At 33.5% G+C, this 26,655-nt stretch overlaps 1 protein-coding gene across 2 annotated transcripts in view; it reads right to left on the reverse strand.

The window, feature by feature from the left end:
* Nucleotides 1-26,655, reverse strand: part of LOC138699930 (PX domain-containing protein kinase-like protein) — a 49,095-nt gene that overhangs the window by 18,442 nt on the left and 3,998 nt on the right. Inside the window, exons 3-10 of one of the 2 annotated variants that reach the window (XM_069826130.1) lie at nt 22,730-22,826; nt 17,936-18,162; nt 15,976-16,219; nt 14,185-14,427; nt 12,483-12,715; nt 10,897-10,977; nt 8,639-8,786; nt 5,077-5,115 (exon numbers count right to left, since the gene is read on the reverse strand). In XM_069826130.1, coding sequence (XP_069682231.1) covers nt 5,102-5,115; nt 8,639-8,786; nt 10,897-10,977; nt 12,483-12,715; nt 14,185-14,427; nt 15,976-16,219; nt 17,936-18,162; nt 22,730-22,826 — 1,287 coding nt within the window. In that variant the 3' untranslated portion in view covers nt 5,077-5,101. Of the gene's footprint in view, nt 1-5,076; nt 5,116-8,638; nt 8,787-10,896; nt 10,978-12,482; nt 12,716-14,184; nt 14,428-15,975; nt 16,220-17,935; nt 18,163-22,729; nt 22,827-26,655 lie in introns of those variants that run through there. The other variant, XM_069826129.1, reaches the window with a different exon arrangement.

Genomic DNA, 26,655 nt, shown 5'->3' on the forward strand with positions numbered 1-26,655 from the left:
CATATATTATAATAACTCTACTGCATTAACTACAACTGCCATATATCAGGAAAAGAAAAATTATGCTTAGCTATAAATTTGCCCTATATGCCTTCTATGATGAAGGAAACCATTTCTATGATGGAAGCACTAGAAAAGATAAGACAAGAATGCTGTAATGGCGACAAGTACAATGACAAAGAACATCTTCCAACAAAACCTGGACTCCAAATCACAATATGAATCACATATATTATAAAAATAATATTGGGGTAAGAACATCTACTACAAATTCAATTTGTAACTTTACCAAACTGTCCTGCATGGGAAAAAATTTCCACGCCAATTTGCTGCATAATTCAATAAAGAAGGCTTTTCTTCAAATGTCTCATTTTTAGATGATATTAATCACATCAAAGTCATAAGCTGTCAGATAACTTTCAAGATGAAAATAAGAGGCACTGCATAGGAATTTTATATATTTCCAAAGATTTTTTTAACTATCTACTTTCAAAGTGAAAGAGTGAAAAAACTAAAATTTTGGCATGTAAGGTTTATTTTGATGTTACAGAAGTGTAAGATGAATTTCGTGCCTTGTAGTTTTCCACATAATCCATCTCACTACATTTTCCATTTAATTTGCCTCGAAGTTCTCCACACAATAGTCATGGAAATATTGGATATATACCCATACATGAATAGCAAATTAAATATACCACAGTGTTCAAGAAAGTGCGTACTGTATTGTATTTTATTACAATAACATGAGTACAGATACTTCACGCAATGAATGGGATTTCCTTAAATTCTCTATCACTTTTTCAGTTATTAAGATGACTGACTTACTTAATTCCTCTTGTTTCTGCTGAAACACAGGGCATCCGTGAAACATTTCTAATTTTCTCTCTGTCCTGCTAACACTTAAATGTCATCCAACCATGACTTTCTCATTTCTGCAACTTCACCTTCCACTGTTCTTTTCCATGGCTTTCCTGGGCAGCCTATCTTTCGAGCTCCTTGAAAATTCCAGTCCAATGCATTCTTCCCTGTGGATCCATCTAATTTTCTCAGTGTATGTCCAATCCAGTTTCATTTTCTCTTTTTGATCTCAATCTCAATGGGAAGCTGATTTGCAGTTTTTCAAAGATCTTTGTTGGCTATAGTATCTGGCCATCTAATGTTTATTATACGTCTTAGAGAGTGATTTATAAAAGTCTGTAAAGAGTTGGAGATATTAGTGGTAACTCTCCAATTATCACATGCACAAAAAAGTACTGACTTTACGTTTATGTTAAAGATTTTTAATTTTGTCTTTCAACAGATATTTCTGTTCTTGCATATTGGATACAGCTGTATGAAGGCTCCATTTGCTTTTTTAATTTTTTGTTTAATATCTTCATCTGACTCACTATCTTTAGTAACTATACTTCTAGGTAGGTAAAAGATTCTACTTGCTTTATCTCTTCTAATTTGTTTTTGCATTTACCGTCATGTCTTTAGTTTTTCTTATATTTATGTTTAGCCCAGCAATCTTTGCTTTTTTCCTTTCATATCACTAACAACAGACAAATATCATCTGCAAACTTTCCCTTAAAATCCCACTGTAATCCTCTCTTCCTTCTTCATAACATATTTCTCATAACACTGTCAAGTGCCAGTAGAAAAACAGTTGGGGAAAGAATACATCCCTGTCATATTCCATTCGTGACCTCTACATATTCTGAAAGCTTCCCTTAATGCAATATTTTACATCTGAATCCATTATACATATCTTTCATTACATTCAGGATTTTACTTGGTATTCCATATTCTTTTAGAGTTTTCCACATTTCAGTTCTATTTGAAGAATTAAAGGCTCTTTCAAAATCTAAAAATGTTAAATAAAGTGTTGTCTGACACTCAGTATTTTGTTCTAGTATAATTCTCAGAGTATTAATAAGGTCAACACAGCTACGATGTCTACAAAATCCTGCCTGTTCTTTATTAAGATGATTACATCTAAGAAACTGTAATCAATAAATATGTTCTTATACAAATTTCGGATGTACTATCTTCGAAAGAATACTGTAAAACAGAAGAGATACTGGATATGATTTTAAAAACAAAAAGTCTGTGAACAAAATATTGTAAATAAAATTGTACAAGTGTTCATAACATACATTTTCACTATATTGTTAGCACTATGAAATGGGACTGACGCATGCGAGATTATCATGCAATACATCGAATACAATGACCTCATGACACCATATTCTGATTTTCGGAGTGTCCTCTCCTCCCCACAGATTTCCTCAGGTTAGTTCTGTTAATATTTCAAATTACAAAAGTAATATTCGTCGCGAAATTTCACATTGTATAGACAGTAATGTTTTTCAAAAAGCTGAAAGGAGAAATTGTCACATTGGCGTCTCAGATATTTTTGGGATTTATTATTTTAGTAAAAGTACATCGAAAGTAAGAAGAAATGTGTTTAAACTTCGTTGTTACATCCTGAGCATTAGATAGGCTATATATACATTTCCTCTTTCATAGGCCTTAATTTGCAAGTAAAAATAAACATACAATATATGTTGAGCCTGTATTTTATGTACTAAATGCAGAACTGTAGCATGTTATAGAAACTGGTATGATGCATCACAGGAGATTTTATCATTTTGGAGGTGATATGTAAAGGGTAAGTGAACCACTTACTATGTCTGACAATGCATTAGAGCAATCACGTAACTCAGAATACATTACCTTATGCATGTTAGTGTTAAAGCAGAATTCACCTGTTGTATTTATTAGAAGCATGACAAGTGACAGGAATAGTGTTAGCTCATCCTAGACCTTCTGACAAATGCAGAATCTCTAAATAAGACTGTTGTTATTGGAACTGTGGTACTTTCAAGGTAAGAAAATAATATTGTTTTATAGCTGAAATTAAGGTCATCGTTAAGTAGAGCTTCAATTATGGTCGTTCTTGGCTATCACTTTTTCTACTAATCACAGTTTCCTATTTTATAGAAATTAACTAGATTACTGTCGAAATGTTATTAACTGTTTTTGCCAGATTAGATACTAAACACTGCTTTTGAATTACTAACATTCGCACAATTTTGGGCATCCAGTTACACACCTGAGTATTTCCTAATGTTATGATATGCAGACAGGCCTAAAATTCAAGTTACTGAATGACTTCTGAAGAGTTAATCATAGATACTGGTATCAGTGAAGTTCGTTGACAGGTTACAGCTACAGTGATGGTTTCAAGAAAGTACTACAAGTGCAAAACAGCAAAAAGATCTAGAAGTATAATGCTTTATTAGTCAAATTTTGAGGCAGGAAACAAATTGTGGATATAACTCGTGAACACAAAGTTCATATATAACTATTAGATCATTGGCGAAACAAATAAACATAAGTTTGGCAAAATTAGCAGTGTGTGGAACAATTAAAATAATGGAAGTAATTCATTTAATCTTTTCTTTATAAAATTAAAATCAATATGATTGTGTTAAAGGCTAATAAATAAACAGTTTAGTTCAGTTATAACCTAAAAGGACGATACTCATAATATGTTAGGTTTTATTTTCAGAACGAATTATTAGGAGCCTACCTATAACATGGGTTTAAATACTGTAATCCACTTTTCATTGTTTAAAATAAAATCGTTGCAGTTTTGTGGAAGAAATTATCAACAATAAACGAAGATCCACTGTATACTGTAATGGCCTTTCATTTCGTAGTAACATAACATTAATTTTAACTGCTAGTAAAAACACATACAATAATGGATACAGTTAAAAATTAATGTTATAGATGTTTATTTCTTTCCAGCAATTACCGAGTCTTTATTTAATGCAGTAATTTTAACATTAAAACAGTATTATAAAACTTAAAACTTGTTAAACATATTACAATCGGTTCCTAATAAATACTACGAAGAAACAGCTACTTACTCAAACTATCACATTATGACCAATAATACAATGCTCGGCCTTGATAAGCATTCATGTTACAGTACGTAGTATAAAGTCAAGTATAACTAGAGACTTGCGCACAAGAGACTATGTACAGTAATGACATCATGATTTTTAATTCATTGTTTTGCCCAATCTAAGCTGTATTAGCAAAAATGCTGAGACAAGTGTCTCTTCACTTCATACAATATTACAAAAAAAGTTCCAAGTTCTTGGATTATGGGATATGTCATTTTAGACATGCTTAGAATACGAAAAATGTGCCCTGTATTTTTTTTTTTTTTTTTTTTTTTTGCTCTCTGGAAAAACAAGGGCTTGTGGAAGAGAAGGCTTCGACGTACTTCTGTTTAACACCCCCCCCCCACCCGAATCACATCTGTGACACCCTTGTGACAATTTAACCTTGTGAATACAGTATTATTCCAAATCATATGAAGAACATGATGTTCCTTTCCACAATTTGATGCTTACTTTTATGCAGATGAAGACAAAAGTTAATTCCAAGGAACTTCAACATTTTTGTTTCAGGCACCTTTTTTACCTTGTTCTAACAAAGTCAGCTTATTTAACCAGTTTCCACACAAGAAAAAGTTTCGTGCTGTATAAGCTCAGGGGTGGGGTGAGGAGATCATTTTCCATCATTTCTACACTTTAACATATTTAGCAACTGGCTCAAAAGTTAAAGGTTAAAACAACTGAATTTATCAGTAAAATGATGGTCATAATTTCTGTATTTGCATTTATATTTTCCACCAATAAATGAAAATCTGTGGCTTGAACAACAGTTTCTCTACTAAAAGATAAATGTTTCATTCCTTAACATGTATTGTGGAATTTTTATTGAGTGAACTGGTATTCTCTAAAGGATTTTTGTTTCCTCTCCAATTTCAATCCAAACAAATTCAAATATACTTAGTAATTTACAATCATTAATTAAATGGAGGTTCAAACTCAACGCATTCTGGCAGGATATTATACCAAATTCCCAAAGTAGTGTCAAAGCAAATTACAACAAATGGAATGTTGCAAAGAAACGAGGTCTCCTTAAATCTAAGGCAGTTGATACAGTGTCATTAAGTATACTACTGAACAAAATATGGCAGCAACATGCATAGCAATCAATCAGCAGACCTACTGATTCCTCCTGCTAGCATCCATGATCAGCTTTTCAGTCCTACGAAAAGGAGACAACATAGACGTCAAGATACGAGATTCAGCAAAGCAGCATCAGGTTGGGAAGCCATTTGCTTGAATCTAAGATGTGGACAAGAATAAATAGAACCACACATACAGTAGAACCCTGCTTTCAGATCGCTGCAATTTATGTTTTCCCATTATTTACATAATTATTTTTGGTCCCTTCAATTTTCGTATAAACATATTGTTACGTACATTCGACATTTCCATTAGTGTAATTTCAAGTTTCCTTCCATTTACACTGCTGGTACTGATATAAAAAGCAGATACAATCATTTTCACAAATCATATCTATGGACGACATTCTGACTGAGGAAGAACACTTGTTACAAGACATAGTTGATAATTTTCAGATGACAGTTTCAATGGTGGTGTGATGGTGATAATGACGATTGCGATGCTGTTCCCATAAGTGGAGAGACAGAATGTTGTGAAAGTATCTTTCTGGAGATGGTGATGACACTATGTATAAGGAAAACAGATAGCATCATTGAAAAAAGGAAAACAAAGACACTAAAACATCAGATGCCTTTAGTAAAAAAAAAATGTAATTTTATTCTGTGGGTGAGTTTTTATGGGATCTGTAAGTTACTGCAATTTTATACCATTAAACCATTTCTCAATGTACCTTGTTTTTCCCCTGGTCCCTTGAAACGTGTAAAAAAGGGACCTAGTACATTTCAATACTTCTGTTTTCTACGTATTTTCCAACTAGAGAGTGATTTTCTTCAGTAAGAGAGAAGTACATAAAAAAATGAGGAAAGAAACGAAAGAATTGTGAACAGCTAGATAACATGTAGAAAAGTATTATATTCACTTTTACTATTCTTCTCATTCAGTTAACAATGCACAAATTCAATTAATTTATTTTGAAAATTAAAAGACAAGAAATACACATGTAATGTTTATTAATAACATTGAGCTAAGATGTGTTTGACAATGTTAATGAACAGCAACAAGTAAATTTATGGTGGATGAGAAATAATGTCAGCTCATCATATACTGTACAAGATATTTACCGATTACATAAACCTAAGAGACATGATGTGCTTCACTTACAGACTGATAGGACTATTTCTTTCTATTAAACGTAAATACCAACTCTGGAAAATTACTATATTAGGCATCTTAGCAGCAATCTCAAATGTATATTGTATGAACAAATGACGAATTTTCCTTGAATATAATTTCATGTAATCAGAAGTCTTCTTAAGAAATTGACTGTCAAGAGTTTTTCAATGTTTTCTACAATTCTATTGTAATCTTCTTCATAGATGGTACTAAACTCCAACCTTTTTCAAGTTGGTTCTTTTTGTCTCTTGATCACTGTTCCTCGTAAGTGTGGTAGTGATGATGGTGTGTGAATTTTTCTCCTCTCTCTCTACCGTTTTTCAAAGCAGGTCATTTAACTGTGGAGACTGAATTCATTTTCCCAATTATAATCATAGCAAACTCCCTTACAACTTATTTACAAATGGTTTTTAAGGAACCCGCAGGTTCATTGCCGCCCTAACACAAGCCCATCATCGGTCCCTATCCTGTGCAAGATTAATCCACTCTCTATCATCATATCCCACCTCCCTCAAATCCATTTTAATATTATCCTCCCATATATATCTTGGCCTCACCAAGGGTCTTTTTCCCTCTGGCCTCCCAACGAACATTCTATATGCATTTCTGGATTCGCCCATACGTGCTACATGTCCTGCCCATTTCAAACGTCTGATTTAATGTTCTTAATTATATCCGGTGAAGAATACAAAGCATGCAGTAATGTGTTGTGTAACTTTCTCCATTCTTCTGTAACTTCATCCCTCTTAGACCCAAATATTTTCCTAAGAACTTTATTCTCGAACACCCTTAATCTCTGTTCATCTCTCAAAGGGAGAGTTCAAGTTTCACAACCATACAGAACAACTGGTAAAATAACTGTTTTACAAATTCTAACTTTCAGATTTTTTGACAGCAGACTAGATGACAAAAGCTTCTCAATCGAATAATAACATGCATTTCCCATATTTATTCTGTGTTTAATTTCCTCCCGAGTGTCATTTATATTTGTTACTGTTCCTCCAAGATATTTGAATTTTTCCACCTCTTCAAAGGATAAATTTCAAATTTTTATATTTCCATTTCGTAGAATATTCTGGTCACGAGACATAATCATATACTTCAATCTTCGGGATTTACTTCCAAGCCTATCACCTTATTTGCTTCAAGTGAAATTTCCGTGTTTTCCCTAATTGTTTGTGGATTTTCTCCTAACATATTCATGACATCAGCACAGACAAGAAGCTGATGTAACCTGTTCAATTCCAAACCCCTTATTGTAGGGTTTCGTAACAAGCTGTTTTTTACGCCCAACCCCCAAGCTGGAGGACCACTCCTTATCAGCTGTCCCAGACTGCTTTTTATTCAATATATTCGCAGCTACTCTCCATATCTGGAGGCTGTCTCCTCTATCCGCAACCTGAAGACGTACCATACTGTGGTGACAGGGACCCACAACACATGGAGCAAACTCCCTAGAAATCAATATATACCCTAATAATATTAACACTTCACAGTGTTCAGGTCGAATTGTTTACATCTATATCACTAAAAGAATAGCTATGACAGTTCTTGTGAAAGAGGAGAAAACGAAGTTTCAAAGCTTGATTTGCCTATTCACTTACAGGATTTCGTTTATGTAATATCAGTAGTGTAACATTTCTACAGATCAGACGCAAGTATTTTAGTTAGTACAATGAGAGTATACAAGGAAAGCCTCTAGAGTCCTTGTCCCTTGAGGATTTAAATTTCTGTCATGGCTAATTTTTCGTACATTTGTGTACAGTTTACTCTAGTTCGTATAAATGAATTTTAGGAATAAGGCTGGATGATAAAGTTTCTGATAGTCGCACAAAGCAATGACTAATGCTTGTTGGCAACACCACAGAAAACTGTTAGAAGCTACAAATTGTCTTAGATCATGGTGAGAGAAGCTGGGCGTACCATTACACTCACAAACAAGTTCACAGCTGTTATCAACCAAGCAATAGATGTAGGCCAGTCCAAGAAGAATGAGTTCTGTTCTGACATAATAAACACAATGTCAAGTGACAAAACAAAATCAAGTGCAAAAGGCAGATAATCAAAATACCCATAGTACCGGTTCCATAATATTAACCAATAGAACAAACGACATCTTAGATTCATGCAGTGTCAGTCTAAGGCTGACAGTTCAGGCATGAAAACGCAACATAAACTAAATTCATCTCTCATTAAATTTATCTCTTGGAATGTAAGCACTTCACATGCTGTTATTGTTTGAAACACAAGTATAATAAACAAAGGCATATTCCTGATTTAAAACACATTTCAAACGACTAAAGTTATTGCAATATCTTTATGATTAATACTAGCATACTTTGCTTTTAAATAGTGGATTAAAAAAAGACTGTTTTGAGCTCAAGGCTTCAGTGTAACCATGGAGCGGGTCCATAAGCATCTATACCTACCTGAAGGAGGAGTGACCGTACCAGCTGACGTTGCTGTACTCGTACTGTTTGGACTTTCAGACCTTTCAGGAGACTTCCCATTTGCTACAAGCTGCTGTTGTTGGTGCTGCTGTTTCTGCTGATTTTGCTGCTTCTGCAACTGTTCTTTCTGCAATACAATGGGTATTCTGTTGACAAATGACCTTGGCAATGTTGTCAGTCAATGTTGACTTATCAGGCAGCAATTATAATCATGATCTCAAGCTAATATCCCAGATAGAAGCAATTTAATTTTTGTTTTATCTACAAATATCAACACTTTTTCCTTATACAGTGTGTTGTGTAAATACAGATTTTTCATCATGGTTTAGTTTACAGTCATTAGAACAAAGGATATTTATGAATAACACAAACATAAAAATAAAATCATTTACAAAGTGCCAGAACGAATTCATAAGGAATTTTCCTGAAATCAGCATGCTTCACAAGAACACAATTTAGATATTAATGAAAAATGTATGAGATAGGAAAAGCTTTTTAACAAGATGTCTAGAAAAAGACCGAATGTTTTAATTAAAAAAGCTTTATGACATAATAAGGACAATGAACAGATGAATGCAATTGCACACATTGCTGGACACAGAGTATATCTGCAGCATTACAGATGCTATAACCCAAAAGCAGATTTTTTTCAGTAATACGTCTTTTCAATATTCTGCAGAACCATAAAGTAAAAGGAATCTAAAGTGTGTACAGTAAAATATTTTAACAGATGTTGATTATATATTTAAAGTACCATTCTCCTTTCAACTCATTTCTTTTATATAGTGGTTGAATATTAATTTTGTCATTTTCATAGTTTAGTCACATGAAGTTTTTCCATACTTCCCAATTATGACTATGATGATGTCGTCTCAACAAAAACCACAGTAGTAGTAGTAATAATAATAATAATAATAATAATAATAATAATAATAATAATAATAATACAAACAATAATAATATTAATAATAATTCACTTTTACAGTAATATAAATTTCACTGGTAATACGAAAATTTGTAAAAGTACAGAATGGATCAATTTCATAACTGACATCAGCACAATTTTATTCAAGTCAATGAATGTCTTATAACTAGAGACATCGTAATTGCGATAAAAATAAAAATCTTGTTTTTTTCTCTTTTTTTCAGTTTTCTTTATACTTCATCACAATTGCAATCCTTTGAAGTCAGTTTCATTATTGAGAATTAATGCTATAAATGGATAATACTACGATAAATTGTATTTTCAGCGAAATACAAGTGATTTCAAAGAATGCGTAATTTTTTTTTCGTTTTAATTTGAATACATTTTTCAGACTTGTCTTCAGGACACAGTCAGGAACTTCGTTTCTTGTGATCTGGCATACCATGAACAGAGCATACGGAATATATTTACTTTCATCTGCTACAGAACACATGGAGCAGGAGTAAAACTCTGATAATCTCACATGGGCATGGACATCATTCCCTAGAGGGGTAAAGGGAGTCATCAGATGTTCGTAATATTTCGATTTTTAAATTACAACAATTGCAGTTGCCATTGACTGAAGTTGAATTTGAACATGAACGTCCATTTAATGTTATACTGTTATAGCAAAATGCGTCATCCTCGACGTATAACTGTGCACATACAATCAAATGCAAAAGGAACATAAGTTGTATGTGACAGTATAATTTTAATGTAAAATGATGTAATACTCTATCTGACTGAATGAAAAAAAAGATACTGGTACCTTAAAAATCACATTAAACTGTATAGAAAACAAAAACATTAAAAACATGTTCTTTTTTTTGTTTGTTTGACCTTATTTTGGCAACACAATTGAAACAATAGTTATTTCAATTAAAGGCTGTAACATGTATGTGCATTACAATAATTATGTATCGTATTTTCATTTACCCTTCTCTGACATAAAATAACAAAACAGATTTTCACTAATGAACACTATTTCTTGAAATGATTAATGCCATATAATGTTATAAAACATTTTTGCTATAAATACAAAAAATTAATGCTATAATTTCACAACTCTAGGCTTAACTGCCCGATTTCTCCCCTCCCCCCCTCTTATGTTCAAAATAAAGATAGACCTATATTTCTAATTTTAATTTAAATCCAATTGTATGGTGTGACCTTCTAGAATTGACTACAATTTGCTGTTACACTGTATGTAAATATCCCTTTTACACATATTATTCAAAAGTTAGGTGTAGCCTAATATACACGGAAAACTCACCTGTTTCTGCTTCCGCTTTTTCTTCTCCTCCTCATTACTAAGCAGCTCTTGGACTCGAACCAGTCTTTTCTGATGCCTAACCTGTACAGAGAAAATGCATTCTCTTACGTTGGCTTTCCTCTAACAGTAAAATTTAAGTCATTGAACGTACTTTCAAATAAATTAATTTAAAAGTATCTACAGTAACAGAAATAACTATTATATTTTTTTAAATTTTCAGGCATGGCTAGAATGATAGCATCATTTAAAAAGTACCATTTTAATGTATGGGTGAACCCAGCAACCTCGAGGGCCTTGGGTTGTAAGGGAGCCTCAAAATGATGACAATAACAATAATAAATAAATATATAGGGTTAAATCAAGTATTAATTTTTGGAGTAAAACTTTATTCATTGAACAATAATAGTATTGTTTGTTGTTACCTCTCTGTCCTCCCTGCTTCGACAATAATAATAATAATAATAATAATAATAATAATAATAATAATAATAATAATAATAATAATAATAGTAATAGTAATAATAATAATAGCTATGTCTCAGCTGGTGTGCCTCTATATAAACCAGGAATTCTAGACATGGCAAGTTTGTGACCATTCAGCTCTCTCGTATGCTTTTTCTCTCTCATCTTATTACCATTACAATTGACATAACAATGAAGTCATTAAAATAATATATATTTGAATAACTATTAATACATAGCATATTCTACAAAAGATTCCTGATATTTTTTAATTTATTATATATACAATATCTTTCGAAGTATTGTTATAAAATTATATTTAAAAATTATTACAATGGAATTTCACTATCAAATGGTTTATGTTGCACAACAACCAACAGTATTCCCTCGACTTTCGAACATAAGTGCATATTATGTCAGTGTCTTTTAACTTATTAAATTATATATTCTATTTTTAATCTCTTTCCTATTAATGTATCATTAGTAATGAGACATTTTGAAAGAGGTATTGTTATGTAAAAGAAAGTTAAAGAATGAGAAGAAAATATTAAGAGAATTCCGAAACTCTAAAGTAAAGCTTACATAGACATTTTTCAGAGATTTGATTTTTTTTTTTTTTAATCTACATGTGTTGGACAGTTCAGAAATATCGAAGTAATTATTATGAAAATCTTGCATATTTTTATAATGTAGATTTTATTTCTGCTGAGTTAATACTATCTGAATGTCACAATTTTGCTACATCTCTAAAAGTGAATATGAAATTTGTGCAAGAATATGCTGGAGATGATCAGGATTACAAAGATCTTAAGTAAAGGTTTAAACAATTTGGAAATATGATTCTGAGGCATATTAAAACGCTAATTTTACATAGCCATCCAACTCTAACTCTCTCTAGCTCGTTCATATTTGCATTGCAGAATGTAATAATAGAGATTTCACCATTTTTCAGGATACTCTTTCAATGGTATATAAATTGTTTAGAAGTTTTCTTAACATTGAGTGATGTTCCCTTTTTAGAGAGCAAAAAATTAAAATATTTACAAAAACTTCAATTCTACCCACGGAAAATTGTCTTACATAATATGATATTGTGAAGGAAAACAGAATAAAAATATTCGTACCATTTTTTGTTCATCTTTGAGTCGATTCTCAATTTTCTGTCGAGTTTCTCTCAACGCCTCTTTCACATGTGATGAAAACTTGAGGTGTGGTCGATCAGACTGTGAGGAGTTGCTGAGAGAGTATGAAGATCCTAATTCCGTGCTATTGAAGAAAGGGTGTGTCAGAAGGGCAGCTATTGTTGGCACTCCACCCTTGCATGCGTCAGTGGACAAGATCGACTCCAGGACTGACTCTGCAAGGTTAAACTTTATTAAATAATAATCCTTTTAAACATACAATTAATTTAATAACTTCTATAAATTCATGTCAAAACTTTTAAACTTCAAAATAAAAGAAACTCCGAATATCTATAAACTAATATCTTAATTTGAACTATTTCCCATGAGTTACAAGTTTATCTAGCAGACATGCATGTAATTCTCGCCAGTGCCTTAGAAAATCTCAGGTCATACAAAAGTATGAGTTTCAAAATTTGTTCTGACAGCTATTTTGCTTTGGGAACTCTTTAATTTTATTAAATTAGGATCAATGTAAAGCTTGAAAATTGCAAGTAGTCTAAAGGTCACCTTGCGAAAGTTTCTGGACATACTGGTGTCTTAAATAATGAAGTAAATGCTTAGGCTAAAAAAAGGAGCTCCAGCCTACCATAATGGACCACGGAGCCTTTACTGACCCTTTCATATATGTGCTGGAATCAAAAGCACTAAAAAATCTTAAACTCCGAAAGACATGGAATGAAGCTGTGAGACAGGTAAATTTCTTACCAAGGACCTATGATGTGCCTTGAATACACATCTTATTTACTAAACAGAAGATATACAAATTTGGTGATACCGGTTATGTCAGTGTCATGGGCATACTCTTGTGTAGATGTGGAAAGGAAGCAACTTCGTCACATACATCTGAATCAGATGGAGTTAAGCATAAATAGCTTGGAAATTGATTGTTTTGTTCCTAAGAATTGAAATGAAACTTACCTCTGTCTCTATGGATGAGGCTGATAGAGGATAATAATTAATAGCCCTAAGTGCGCCAAAACCATATTTAGGTCGCATGGAAAAGAAGAATTTTGTTTCCAAATATTGAAGACTCAATCCAGACGAATATTGATAAAAGTTGCATGAATTGACAGCTACAGAGACGAATGTTTAAATACAAATTTTCGTGTCACTTGATACGGTACATAAAATTATTATTGTTGCATTCATATATATAACAAATTTATCATTTCATGTTTTCCACAAAATAATTACTTATTTAGAACACTATGTAAATTATAAACAATTTTACTCTTTCTGTAATCATACAAGTATACAATTTTTAAAAGCTCTGCTGCTATACAGTAAAAAGGATAGTTTATGTTTTTAAACTTTCGTAATTTATAATTAGTATGAAAGTCTACGATCCAAGGATGTAAATAATTAACAATAGTTTGATACAAATGCAATTCTCCTCTTTGTTTCTCTCAAAATTGCTGATCCGTAACAATCAATGACATTATGAGCAAGTCATTTTTGGCTACAGTATAAATGATTACCAGCCTTAAACACCACTATCTGGAGAGAATTCAAACATTCACAAGTATAATTGCTAATGATCAATTTTACAACATTAAAGAGTGAGAATTCAATTATTTCAGTTATATTTTAACTTATTTCAGCATTTATTAGGAGAGAGGACAAACATTCAAGATTAACTTACTCAACAAAGGAGGGCAGTTTGAAGGAAAAATATCACAGACAGATTCATGTAGAGGATGACCAAATGCCATTTCGTAGAGCACGTGACCAAAACAATATATATCGACAGCTTCCAGAGTCTGGATCTTCTTATGCTGCACAAAGTATGGTCTATAATATGATGGCAACCCAAGGACGCCATTCTCTATGTCCAGAAGCTTCACTCTACCTTGTTCCAGCACAATGTTCCCAGTGTGAAGATGTCCTGGTGGAACAAAAATTATATGATGGAACATTATTACAAAATTAGAAATTTTTACTATTATTAAAAGATTTAAATCCATTAAACTAGTGTTGAGGGTTTACAATAAAAATTCACAATACACACCTGTTTAAATAACACCGATATAAAGCAACCAGAAATTTACTGAAATACTTATAACCTTTTTTTTTTTAATAGTTATTTCTGACCTGTAAAGACAATGGACGGGCTAACAGGGAAGTGGGATGCTAAGGCTCCTACTTTCTCATGCAATCAACATTAATAACAGTGCTTACTAACTTTATTCCTTGGTATTCATTCCTGTTAGAAATTGAATGAACCCCAGAGTCATAATGTGGCTGAAAGGATTAGATGGATGGAGAAAACCCATGATCCCATCGGGAACCGAACCTGCAACCTTCCAGCTTGCAGCACAATGTCTTAACCGTGACTCTACCATGCACTTTTACTTTATACTTATTTACACTTACTTAGTTTTTATGAACACAGGTTGTCTACAGCATGTGAAATGAAGATCAAAAGAAGGACTATGGGTTATATTAAGTACAACCACAGGAGAACTGAGGACATATGGCAGAATTTTAGGTGGTACCTGTATATAAAGATTATGTCTGGCTATATCAACAGAACTGGAAACAGTATTCAATATTCTTCAAACCTCTAACTCTAGCTACCTAGCTTCTCGTTTTCAACATTTGTCCTCATATCACGAAATAGATACTCGCTCACAACACCATATCACACTCTCCATTCCTAAGCACAGAACATCCTTCTACTCTTCATCTTTCACCGTCTCTCAGCTCATCTCTGGAACTCTCTACCACAACATGTCAGAGACTGTCAGACATTGCCTAGTTTCAAAAATAAATTAAAATTGCACTTTTTGAATTAGATTCCTTTCAGTTATAAGCCCTTTTCTCTGCCATAGTTTTGTAAAAATATAGGCTATATATTTGTTTTTCCTTCCTTTCCCCTTTTTGTTCTCTCTGTCAGCCGATGAATTTATTATCATAGCCTTTTTATCGTGAATTTTATTTAATTTTCGTACTTCTTTTCTTTTTTTATTATTATTTTATTACATTCCATTTTGATATATTCTTCCTTAAGTTTTTCCATATTAACCATTTGTACTAAATGAGTTGCTTTTATTATATTCCAATGTATTTTACTTTCTTTTTTCTATTATGGTATTATTTTCATGTTGTTTAGTGTCGATTTTATTATGCTATTATTATTATTTTTTTGTAATATGTTAGTATTCTGTTCTTTAACTTTTTGTTAAATTTTAACTGCTTGTATACTTTGTGACCTGGTAGAGTGTAAGAGAAGGCCCTATGGCCTTAACTCTGCCAGTATAAATAAAGAATTATTATTACTATGGAAAGCTTGAACAAGAATAGGCTCCCAAAGGCAATTCTGAAATACCACCCTGCTGAGAGAAGAGACAGTGAAAGAACATTATAGGCCTTGCAGTCTAATACATGGCAGGATGATAATGATGATAAAAGTTTAGTTTACTATATTACTTACCGAAAGGAAGTCCCTTTTCACTTAGGAATCGAAGCACCTCAAGAATCTGACGTCCGAAACAGGCCATGTCACTAGTGGACAGGGGTTTGTACTGCTTTGGATTAGCATATTTCTTCATGAATTGCAATTTGGGCTTTGCAGTGCACAGGAGGTCTCGTAGACTCCCTGCATTGTTCAGTCCACGCACCACAAAACCCCCCACTTCATTACAGTTCAGAAACTCCACCCCTTGTATGTAAGGGTGCTGAAAAGTAATGCAATAAATCTTCAGTATATGATCGATGCTAGAAAAAGGCTGAAATTAATAAAGACTCAGACAGTATACAAAGTTGGAAACATAAGGCTGCAATCTTCAGGAAAGCTTTAATCAATGCTAAATGAAATTCTTACCATAAATTAGTAGAAAATCTAGAGTACAGAGTCAAATGTCGAAGACAGGTCTGAACCTTACAAATGATATCAACAAGGCAACTACACCAGGAGATAATGGTTCCATTGCATACATCACTGACTAACTACATATTACACTAATCAGACTTCTTATTATGTTTGTGAAAGAAATCTGCTAATGTTACTAATTTTAGTCGTACAATATTAAACTATTACTTATAAAAAAATATGGCTTATTTAACGACGATTTCACAACTGCCGAGATTATATCAGCGTCACCAATGTGCTAGAATTTTGTCCCACAGGAGTTCTTTTACATGCCAGTAAATCTACTGACATGAGCCTGTCTCATTTAAGCACACCTGAATGCTGTCAATCTGGGCCAGGATCGAACCCACAACTTTGAGCACAGAAGGCCAGTGCTATACCGACTACGCTACCCAGGCAGACTATATTACTTGTATTTTTTAGAAAAGCAATGTAGAAAAGAACCATATATATCTATTTATAAATGCTGTTGTTCATATCACATTTCGTCTGGGCTCTTGATGCCCACCTTCCGTTTGCATACCACTGATTTCCTATTCATCTGCAATCAGCAGGATTCTACATGATTCATCTTGCCTATCTCTTAGTCATGTCTTAGCGACTGCTGTTCACGAATAATTCAAGGTCATAAAATGCACTTATTTTGACATCGCTGATAAAACCTTTGAAATTTATATAAGCTGTATGAGTAAGTTCACTTTAGTTGCATGAACATAATTTTTCGTTGCAGCATTTTGATATATTTTCCCGGATAATTTTTAAATATATGTTTACTTGTCACATGTCCAAAAACGATAAAAATTAAGGAAATTCATAACATGGTATAAAAAAATTAAAAATTTAGGTAAAGGCATAGCTTTACGAAGAATTCCAGCACATTGTGACATAAATGGAAATGAGAGAGCTGACATGTTAGCAAATACAGCATAAAAAATTTATCAAATAACCCGTAAGTTTTTATATGAGTATATAAAAATAATCACAGAAAAGAAAATCTCTTTTACGAAATGTAACAGAACCTGCCACTTTTTCATGAAATGTATAGAACTGGTCACTTTTTCCATGAACTGGAATGATGTTCCAGTCTAATTCAAGTACTAAGTAAATCCACAATTAACCAACCTAGTTGCCTCATCCAATTTCGCCTCTTTTGGCCATGATTCAATTTCCTCTCTCCCTACCTCCAATCATGGGGAACACAATAGTGGCTGGAATCACATACATTTCAATTTTGTCAAAAATAGAATATATTCTAACTATACTTGGGCTTTCTGATTAAAAACACTAACTTTAAATGGATGTATAAGCCACACTTTGTTATATTTCGTTTATCATAACTTTTTTTTCTTTAAATGATTATTTCTTAATAATAGCCTACATGTATTACTGAACAAAAAAGTGCCACTAACAATATCCTGAGCTTTGTCCAGTATTTTCGAAGTTCTTGCCACTTAAAGAACAGAACAAGGAGACTCTCAGATACGCACATTTTATTCTTATCAGAGTGATATTTGGATATTACCTGGAGGTTTGAGAGGCTCTTAAACACACCCTGCAAGTCCCTGTCCTCCAAATACTTGTCTGGTCCGTGCTCGACCCATGACAACAACATCTCTTCCTTTGGACTGATACGACTCTTCACAAGGAAGTAGTGTTTTCTCAATCTCCAGCCAATCTCTGGTACAGGTTTCACCACCTCATAGTTCACTTCACTCCTCAGTGCCATCGAGACATGCTGCAGTGCCAACTCTAGATAAAAGTCAGTGATGTTAGTATTTAATATCTGGTATAATCAGTGAGGGGAAGTGAGACAGTATGCGTCAGTATGAAATATCCCCACTGGTTTCTATGGCCAGAAAACTTATTGTTAGCAAAAAATGACATACCGTTACTGAAAAAAATGTGATCCGCAAAAATTTGTTTATATATCTTTTCACAGCAAAGAGTACTACCTGTTTGCTTCGTAAATCTAACCACAACCTTCTAGAACTGTATTCAATATGAATTTAGACACGTTTATTTGATAAGTCAACTCTTGGAATGCTTACAACAGTAGTATTTCAAGTATAGAAGGCTGTGGTCTGTAGCCTGTGGTGGTCATTGTTGCCAATTAAGTGACTGTGTCATTTTTGTTGTTGTTGCACTTTTTATTAATAATTAAGTAAGTCACTCTGAATCTTTAACATTATTTTAAATGATAAGTCTCAATGGACATTGCAAAATAATATAGTAAATAACTGAAGTAACTTGAAATTATTTTATTAAGAAATTTAATGTGTTGCATAAGCTTCAAAGATTCGCATTACTGACTGCACGAAACAATTTTTGTATACATCATGTATGTGTATGTTGTAAGGGAGGGTATGCTTTTTTTTTTAAATTGGGGTATGCTAAGAGAAAATTTTGGGGTAGCATACTGCCTCTGGTTTTTTTTTCCACTTCCCTCACCGGTTATAATGGAGCAAAGATGGATTGAGACTATTAAGTAAAATATACTACATAAAATCTGCACAAAGAATACTTCTTCCAATACAGATGCATAAAATGAATTCGTTCCAATTATTACAAATATTCACGAAAACATTCGATGTGTTACTGACAGCATCTGCAATTAAGTATAGGATATGGAATAAGGAGAAATAAAATTGGTGTATATCGTCAAATATAATATACTTCTTTCTTCCAAAAACATTTGAGAGAATAATTTTATTTCCTTTTAACTTATGAAACATGATTAAATATAAATTTTCCTACGAGAATGATTATTAAAATGTTTTCATAATACAAACTATTAATAGTAGACATGTTTATACAGTGAACCCTGCCTTTGCGGTCACTTCATTTAAATGGCCACCTGGCCAAAAGGCCAATTTTCTCTGGAACCAACTGGATTTTCCATAAGATCAATACAAATTCTCTCTTTATTTAGCGGCCACCTCATGCCCTGGCCAGCGGCCAGGGTCTATTTGAATTGGAACCTGACTATAACAGTCACTGTCCAACAAAAAATCTTTTCAGGGATACTGTGTGACCTATTTTTTCGATGGTTAGAGGACAGAAGACAATAGCTAAGTGTACAACAGTACACCCTCCATATCTTGGGGTTAGTTGGTTACTGTTTTATGACTCTTTTGTCACTTTCCACTCCGACCCTGCACAGCTATAAATTCTTATTCGTTTTTAAAGGCTTGAAATACGGAGTTTTTCTATCGAAAATGTCACACTATGTTTTAGGTCAAAATCCACAGTTAATTCCCGATTTACCACGAAAATCGTCTGTAGCTGCATTTAGATTGGCAACAGGCCATGATTGTTTGGCCAAACACCTGCATAGAATTGGAATATATCAGTCCCCTAACTGCCCATTGTGCAACTCAAACCAAGAAATGGATTCGGAACACCTCAAAATCTGTGCTTCAGTGGCTGATCATGATAATATCTTTGAAAAATATTGGAGTGCAAGAGATCAAATGACTTTATTGTCAAACGCCTGGCATTAGAAAACAACAACAACATGTTTTAGGTCAGTAGGTCAGTAGTTAACCATTCGAATTTATTTTTCTTCTCTTTCTATCTTTCTCTATTTGGACCAGCTTTTACGAATGTTTCTTCTTTTAATTCAGTTGATTCAGAGGAACTGTGAAATTAGTTTGAGAGAGAAATCATGTCTAACAATAAATGTAGAGTGGTGTTAAGTTTAGAGGTGAGACGAAAATGGTTGAAGAAAGTGAGAAGGGAACATCTGCTAGAAAAATTGCAGAAATATTCTAATGTGGAAGGACAGGAACGGTAAAATTAAGAATAAATATGAAATATTAAAAGAGTGGGAAGAAAATAAGCATGGTGGCCAAAAAAGGAAGAGAGAAACTGTGTTTAGTAATGTGAATGATTTCGTTTACGAATGGTTCAAGTGTGCGAGGGCGAAGAAATAGCCAGTAAGTGGGCCTATGATTCAAGAGAAATTGCCAAAGAACTCAATGTAAGCAATTTTGTTAGAGTGGTAAAGGTGGTTAGAGTGCCTTAGGAAACGGCATAACATTGCATTTCGTTCTCTGTCTGGTGAAGGAGGTGACATTGCAACCAATGTTACTGAAGACTGGAAAAAATAGACTGCCTTCAATTCTTGCGGAATATGAACTCAGAGACATTTACAATGTTGACGAAACAGGTTTTTTTTCAGGGCCCTCCCTAACAAAACTTTAAGTTTTAAGAAAAAAGAGTGTAAAGGGGGGAAGTTGGCATAAGACAGAATAAACCTGCTGTTTTTTTGTAATGCTGCAGGAGAAAAAGAACTGCTCTTAATGATAGGAAAATCATTGAAACCGAGATGTTTGGCATGGGCTTATTGGGGGTGAAGTGGACTGCCAACAATAAAACTTGGATGACATAATCATTGTTTGAGAATTGGCTATGCGATTTCAATTCGAAGATTAAACGACAAAATTGCAATGTGATACGTGAAATTTGTGTTTCTTCCTTCAAATACATCACACCTCCAGCTCCTTGATCAAGGTATTATCCGTCATTTAAACTGAGGTACCGCAAGCGAGTTTTGAAAAGGCTAGTTGCAAGAATGGAAGAGGCTGACATTAATATGCACGATTGTTGTACGCGCACAATACTAAAAAGTCAATAAAATTCAGTATTTTCATGCTGATTCATAAAAACCGCAACCTTAATCAAGCGGCCACCTGGTAAAACAGCCATTTTACAAGGTAACTTCAGATGGCCGCTTTAGACAGGTTTCACTATATTCATTAGCCATAAATCAAACTATTAAGTTGTGAGAGAAAAGATAAAGATGAATAATGTCGTGTTTGACTCTTCAGAACTGACATCTCAGAAGAGTTCAAAATTGAATCTCTACTACAACAAAATTATAAAAGTAACTGCAAAAATTATTTTAACAGAATTGGTGAGGAAAGACTAACCTAATTTAATCTGCACTCTAAGGCCAGATGCACACAGAATCAGACATTTTGTCTCATGGTACTTGTCTCCCATTGATTTCTTATTGTGTGATGCACACAGAATCAGACCCGGCATGACAGTCGCGAGCAGACACAAGGACACACGGAGGGACAACATTGAATGACCGCTTGAAGTTCGTCGCGAGAAGACTGTCTGATAACTGCAGTGTACTGCACATGCGTTAGTAGTGGCTATGATTGCACGCTTCACTATCTACAAATACTATATTGTTATGTAATGCACATTATTCATAATGGAGCTCGATGCGGATAAATTAGTTGTTTTAGTACAGGAAATATACATTCTGTAAAATCTTTGAAACAATATCACGATAATATTGTGGTTTCTAAAAACATGTGAGAAATTGCAAATGAAATGAAAGCACCATGTGAATAATAATATTGATAATAATAATTTGTAACAGGCCTACTTCTCTGCTCTATACTATCACTCATTATCGATTTAATATACTATTTTTCTTTATTGTGAGTCGTGAAGTAGTCATAAACATAGAAAATGACGTTTGTGCACTACATTACTAATGTAGTAGTATTTAATTTTAAGATTCTTTCAATCCTATAGATTTTTAGGTGTATTAGGCATCCTTAGGTAATAATAATCAAATACAATAGAATTTCTCATATAGACAGTCCTCTTTCATTGACGCCATTTTCTAGCCTAGGCCAGTTTTCCAAATCCATACAGCCAGGAAATCAGTTGTCGCGAGCTGTTGTAAAGCAAAAGTCTTGTCTCACCTCGCCGCGTCTCATCACATCTGATTCTGTGTGCACCCGGCCCAACCTGAGAGAATGCAGGAATTTAGGAAGACCCAAGAAGAGATGGGCGGAGACCAAACAGACTACTGTCGCCTAATACTTGAAAGTTGATGACGATGATAAAAAGAAAATTGAGAAACTCTAAATATTGAGAGTCTACACATTAATTTTTAAACGAACAGATTGAAATAGTTTGAATGTGTAAAACAAATACAAAAATAATACCAAGAAGAATGCTGAATATAAAATTTGAAGAGAAAGAATTCATTGACAGTTCCAAATCTAATGGCTATATCAGGTCAATGACAACGTAAGAAAAAGAGAATATGATTGAGACAGAAGTGTGAAATAAAAAAATAGAACAATACAACAAAGTTGGGACAGAACCGCAACTAACATAATATATAAAAGGATGATATATTCAAAGTCTCATAGGCTCTATCAGAATTGAATTCCAGTTTTCTCAGTCAGAACAGACAATCATCTAATTGATTAAGTCACATCTAGGCGTTTCAGACAAAGAAGCAATGCACAAAAAGGATACAATCAGCATCAGGTCATAAACTCACCTTGAAATGGAGTGGCATAATTATCAGGGTCCAGAAATTTCTTGACAGGTAATGATGAGGCCAAAATAGGATTCATCAGGATTAAGTTCAAATAATTCTGAAATAAATTACAAAAAGAATTCTTATTTTAACAAAACAAATCATTGTTATTGCCACCATCATGAAAATAGGAGCTAAAAGTTCCAGCAGATAGCAAAATACAAATACTCAATAAAAGAGAAAAACCTAAGATTACTGCATTAAAAAGTAGGTAATATTTTTCATGACAAACACATTCAATTAGTACAGTATTCTACTCTTGAAAAAATGAAATACATGTGAAGAATATTAACAATAGTAAAGGATATTATGTTGTTTACAGAGACTTGTTTAAATGTGTTTTTCGTTATTAGGGCTGGCATTATGTACTGTGAAATGCAACAAGCAGTAGAATTTCCAGCTGTACAGACAAGATCACGAATATTGTGGGGAAAGTGTGATGGGGAATTCTGCCAGCAATCAACAGCCTAGATCAGTGGAGTGCAGATGTATTGGTCATGTGTTGTGTTTTTGTGACATGTGTGTGTGTTTGGCAAATAAAGAAAGCAAAATGGCTTTCACTGTACCACAGAGAATATTTATTGTGTAACATCTAGTAAGACAGAAAAGAGGAAATGGGCAGATACAAGCGATGATTCTTCCATTTCTTAATAACATACATATCACATCCATAAATTAACACCACTAAACACAACAATGCACATTACAATACTTGCCACCAAACACAACATGTAAACCTATCTTCTTAATCAATGAATTATAAAAGCTTTTAACTTGATCACAACAGATTTTTATTTCGTGCACTCATCGTGCATGAACAGGATTTGACATGCTTCCAAACTGACAAAGAAAAAGAAAGTATTGGTGGTACTTTAATGTGAATTGAGTCGGCATCAAAGGACTACACATACCGATAACAAAAACTGCAAAAAGCTTAAAACTACATAAATCTATATAAATTCTGTAATGATGACATAGCTGCAAAGGATGCAGATAATCTTGAAGACTAGTACTGTGACAGGAATCAAATTTTTTTAAAAATTATGTTCTATTTAACGACGCTCATAACTGCCGAAGTTATATCAGCATCACCGGTGTGCCAGAATTTTGTCCGCAGGGGTTCTTTTACATGCCAGTAAATCTACTGACATGAACCTGTCGCATTTAAGCACACTTAAATGCCATCAACCTGGGCCGGGATCGAACCCGAAACCTCGGGCACAGAAGGCCAGCACTCTACTGACTGCACCATCTAGCCCAATGACAGGAATCGAGATTGATCTGGAAAGTCTGACAGATTGAAAACACTAACTGCTGTAATAATTGGAGCAGAAACTATAAACAATATCTACTTTAAAATATTATAATGCTGGTAAATAGATTACTCCCTTACCACGAAGTGGCAATTTGACTGTCAGATAATGAGCTACTGATTAGAGAGAGAGAGCATGTTCTCGAGTTAATGTGGCAACATAACTAACAGCAATTCCTTCATAGTCTCAGCTTATTTTAGTCTTAGTGAAGGCCAAGACGAGATTAAGTGTTATATGCATTTGTTCCTGTTTATAATTTATAGCTTAAAATGATACACAGATATAGTAACTAAGAGCAAGTTTTTATGTAGGGAAATTATGTGTTAAATTTGGCTTGTGAAGTTGGGAGACGATATCAGGAATGGTGTTAATGTTCCAAGTCATGCAAAGATCCATGACTTTGTAAATAAATTCCAGACAAAGAAAATGTTACATGTAAGAAATGCAGAAGTAGGTGCAATGTCCTCATGAAGGAAAATTTGATAACATTAGACAAAACATCACTTGGAAAACTCCCTAAAAAATCACTTAGTTATCTTTAGCAGGAAAGAGATATGACACAGTTTTGTGTAAAATGCTACAAAGTTACTGAAGTTATAACCTTACAAATTTACAGTGGTACAAAATCTACAACCCAATGATCCTGTAATCAGCCACATGTTTTGTGAATGAGTTTCAAATAGATAAGCCTTGGTTTCATCTCCATGAGTACCTAATTACCCAAAACGATACTGAAGCTCCAAAGAACCCAATCTCTATCAGGAAGAGATCCTCCATGATGTGAAAATAAGAATATGGTGCAATATGAGTGATGAGAGAATAAAAGGTCCCATTTTTTTTAACAAACTATTAATATCTAGAAGTATGTGAAAATTATTCTGCGTCCCTTTTTAGCGAGTTAATGGGCAGGGAGCTTGCGTTCTTCAACATGATTCTGTGACAGAACATACAGCCCAGTATACAATGGACGAACTTCATACAGAGTTTGAGGATAGAATTACCAGTATAAATATATAACTTCTTCGATCGTCCAGCTTAATCCCTTATAACTTTTATCTCAAGGGAACTTTAAAAGATATAGTGTATAAAAATAATCCACATACTCGGGAATACACTGCCTCTATTTCTCAAAGTAAACTGCAGCAAGTGTTGCGTCATTTTTAAGCAAGTGCCACAAATGTGTGTAACAAGAAAACAGACAGTTTCAGCATCTCCTTGCTTAATTTGGGTGAGTAAGTGACTTTCTAATTGTTTATATTACTTAATTTGACATTAGAAATTTGAGAATTGTCGAACTACCATTAACACGCTCTTTCCACAACCAGTACAAGAAAGCACATCAATCGACAGTCAATTGCCAGTACCTGATAAGGAAATAATCTACTCACTCAGTAGTGAAGACCAAATCAGCTTCACTTTTTATAATTATTGGTAATAAACTCTGTTCTGTAAAGGACTGCATCCTCCTGTGGAAACCAATCTACATACTGAAAGAAAGGGGAAAAAATTATAATAGCCTACTTTAAATGTACCTAAGAGATGTTAGTAAGAGCAACAGAATGCATTTACCAACAGAGTTATATACCATAACTGCAATAATTTGGAAATATATAAATTAATTCTTGTACAGTTTAAATGAAAACAGAAAATAAAAATGTTCAGATTAAATGTATGAAATAACAACAATGTACTACATACACTCTTTTAAGATGTCAATTCACTCCATGTAATCAAACAATAAAAACACAACATGATTGATGAATTATAGTAAATGTTATTTTAATGTGTCAAGTAGGTATTACAGTACAACGAATATAATAGACTTTTCCACTTTGGCTGCCAGCTAAACTATGGTGACACCAGTAGTGACGTATGTTCATGTTCGTAAAACTTTGGAAAGAATCATAAGAGATTGGTGAACGATTTCTTTAATGTAAGGCTTTATTATATAGTACTACATTTACCACTCCATTAAAGATTTTATCATACTGTAGCGCCTAAAAAAAATTATGGTTTATTTAACGACGCTCACAACTGCTTGCCGGTGTGCCGGAATTTTGTCTTGCAGGAGTTCTTTCATATGCCAGTAAATCTACTGACATAAGACTGTTCCATTTAAACACACTTAAATGCCATCGACCGGGATCGAACCCGCAACCTCAAGCACAAAAAACCAGCGCTATACAGACTACGCTATCCAGGCCGATCGTAGCTCCTATGATAGCCAATCAATAGCGCTGTAATTTTTTTAATTGATAGCTTAATGTCAAAGGAAAGTATAAAAAAGAATTCGAAATGAAAATCCTTTTTTGAAAAGTGAGAAAATAAATAATAACTTCAATGTGATGTGTTCAGAATAGGTATTTACACATTCGAAAGTTGGTAAGCAGCAAACTTTTTTATTTTTCATGTTAGATGCGCGTCAAAGCGGCAGAAATGTTGAGAAAGAATGGAAATTACTTTTAAAAGTCACTGTTCAAAAACTTTACTGGTTTCTGAATTACAGCGAGTTACACAAAGGAGTGTTTTTACTTGGCAGACTACTCACAACTCAACCTTTTGTATGTTAGAATC

This window comes from Periplaneta americana, chromosome 5 (assembly GCF_040183065.1).
Source record: "Periplaneta americana isolate PAMFEO1 chromosome 5, P.americana_PAMFEO1_priV1, whole genome shotgun sequence".
Classification (NCBI taxonomy): domain Eukaryota; kingdom Metazoa; phylum Arthropoda; class Insecta; order Blattodea; family Blattidae; genus Periplaneta; species Periplaneta americana.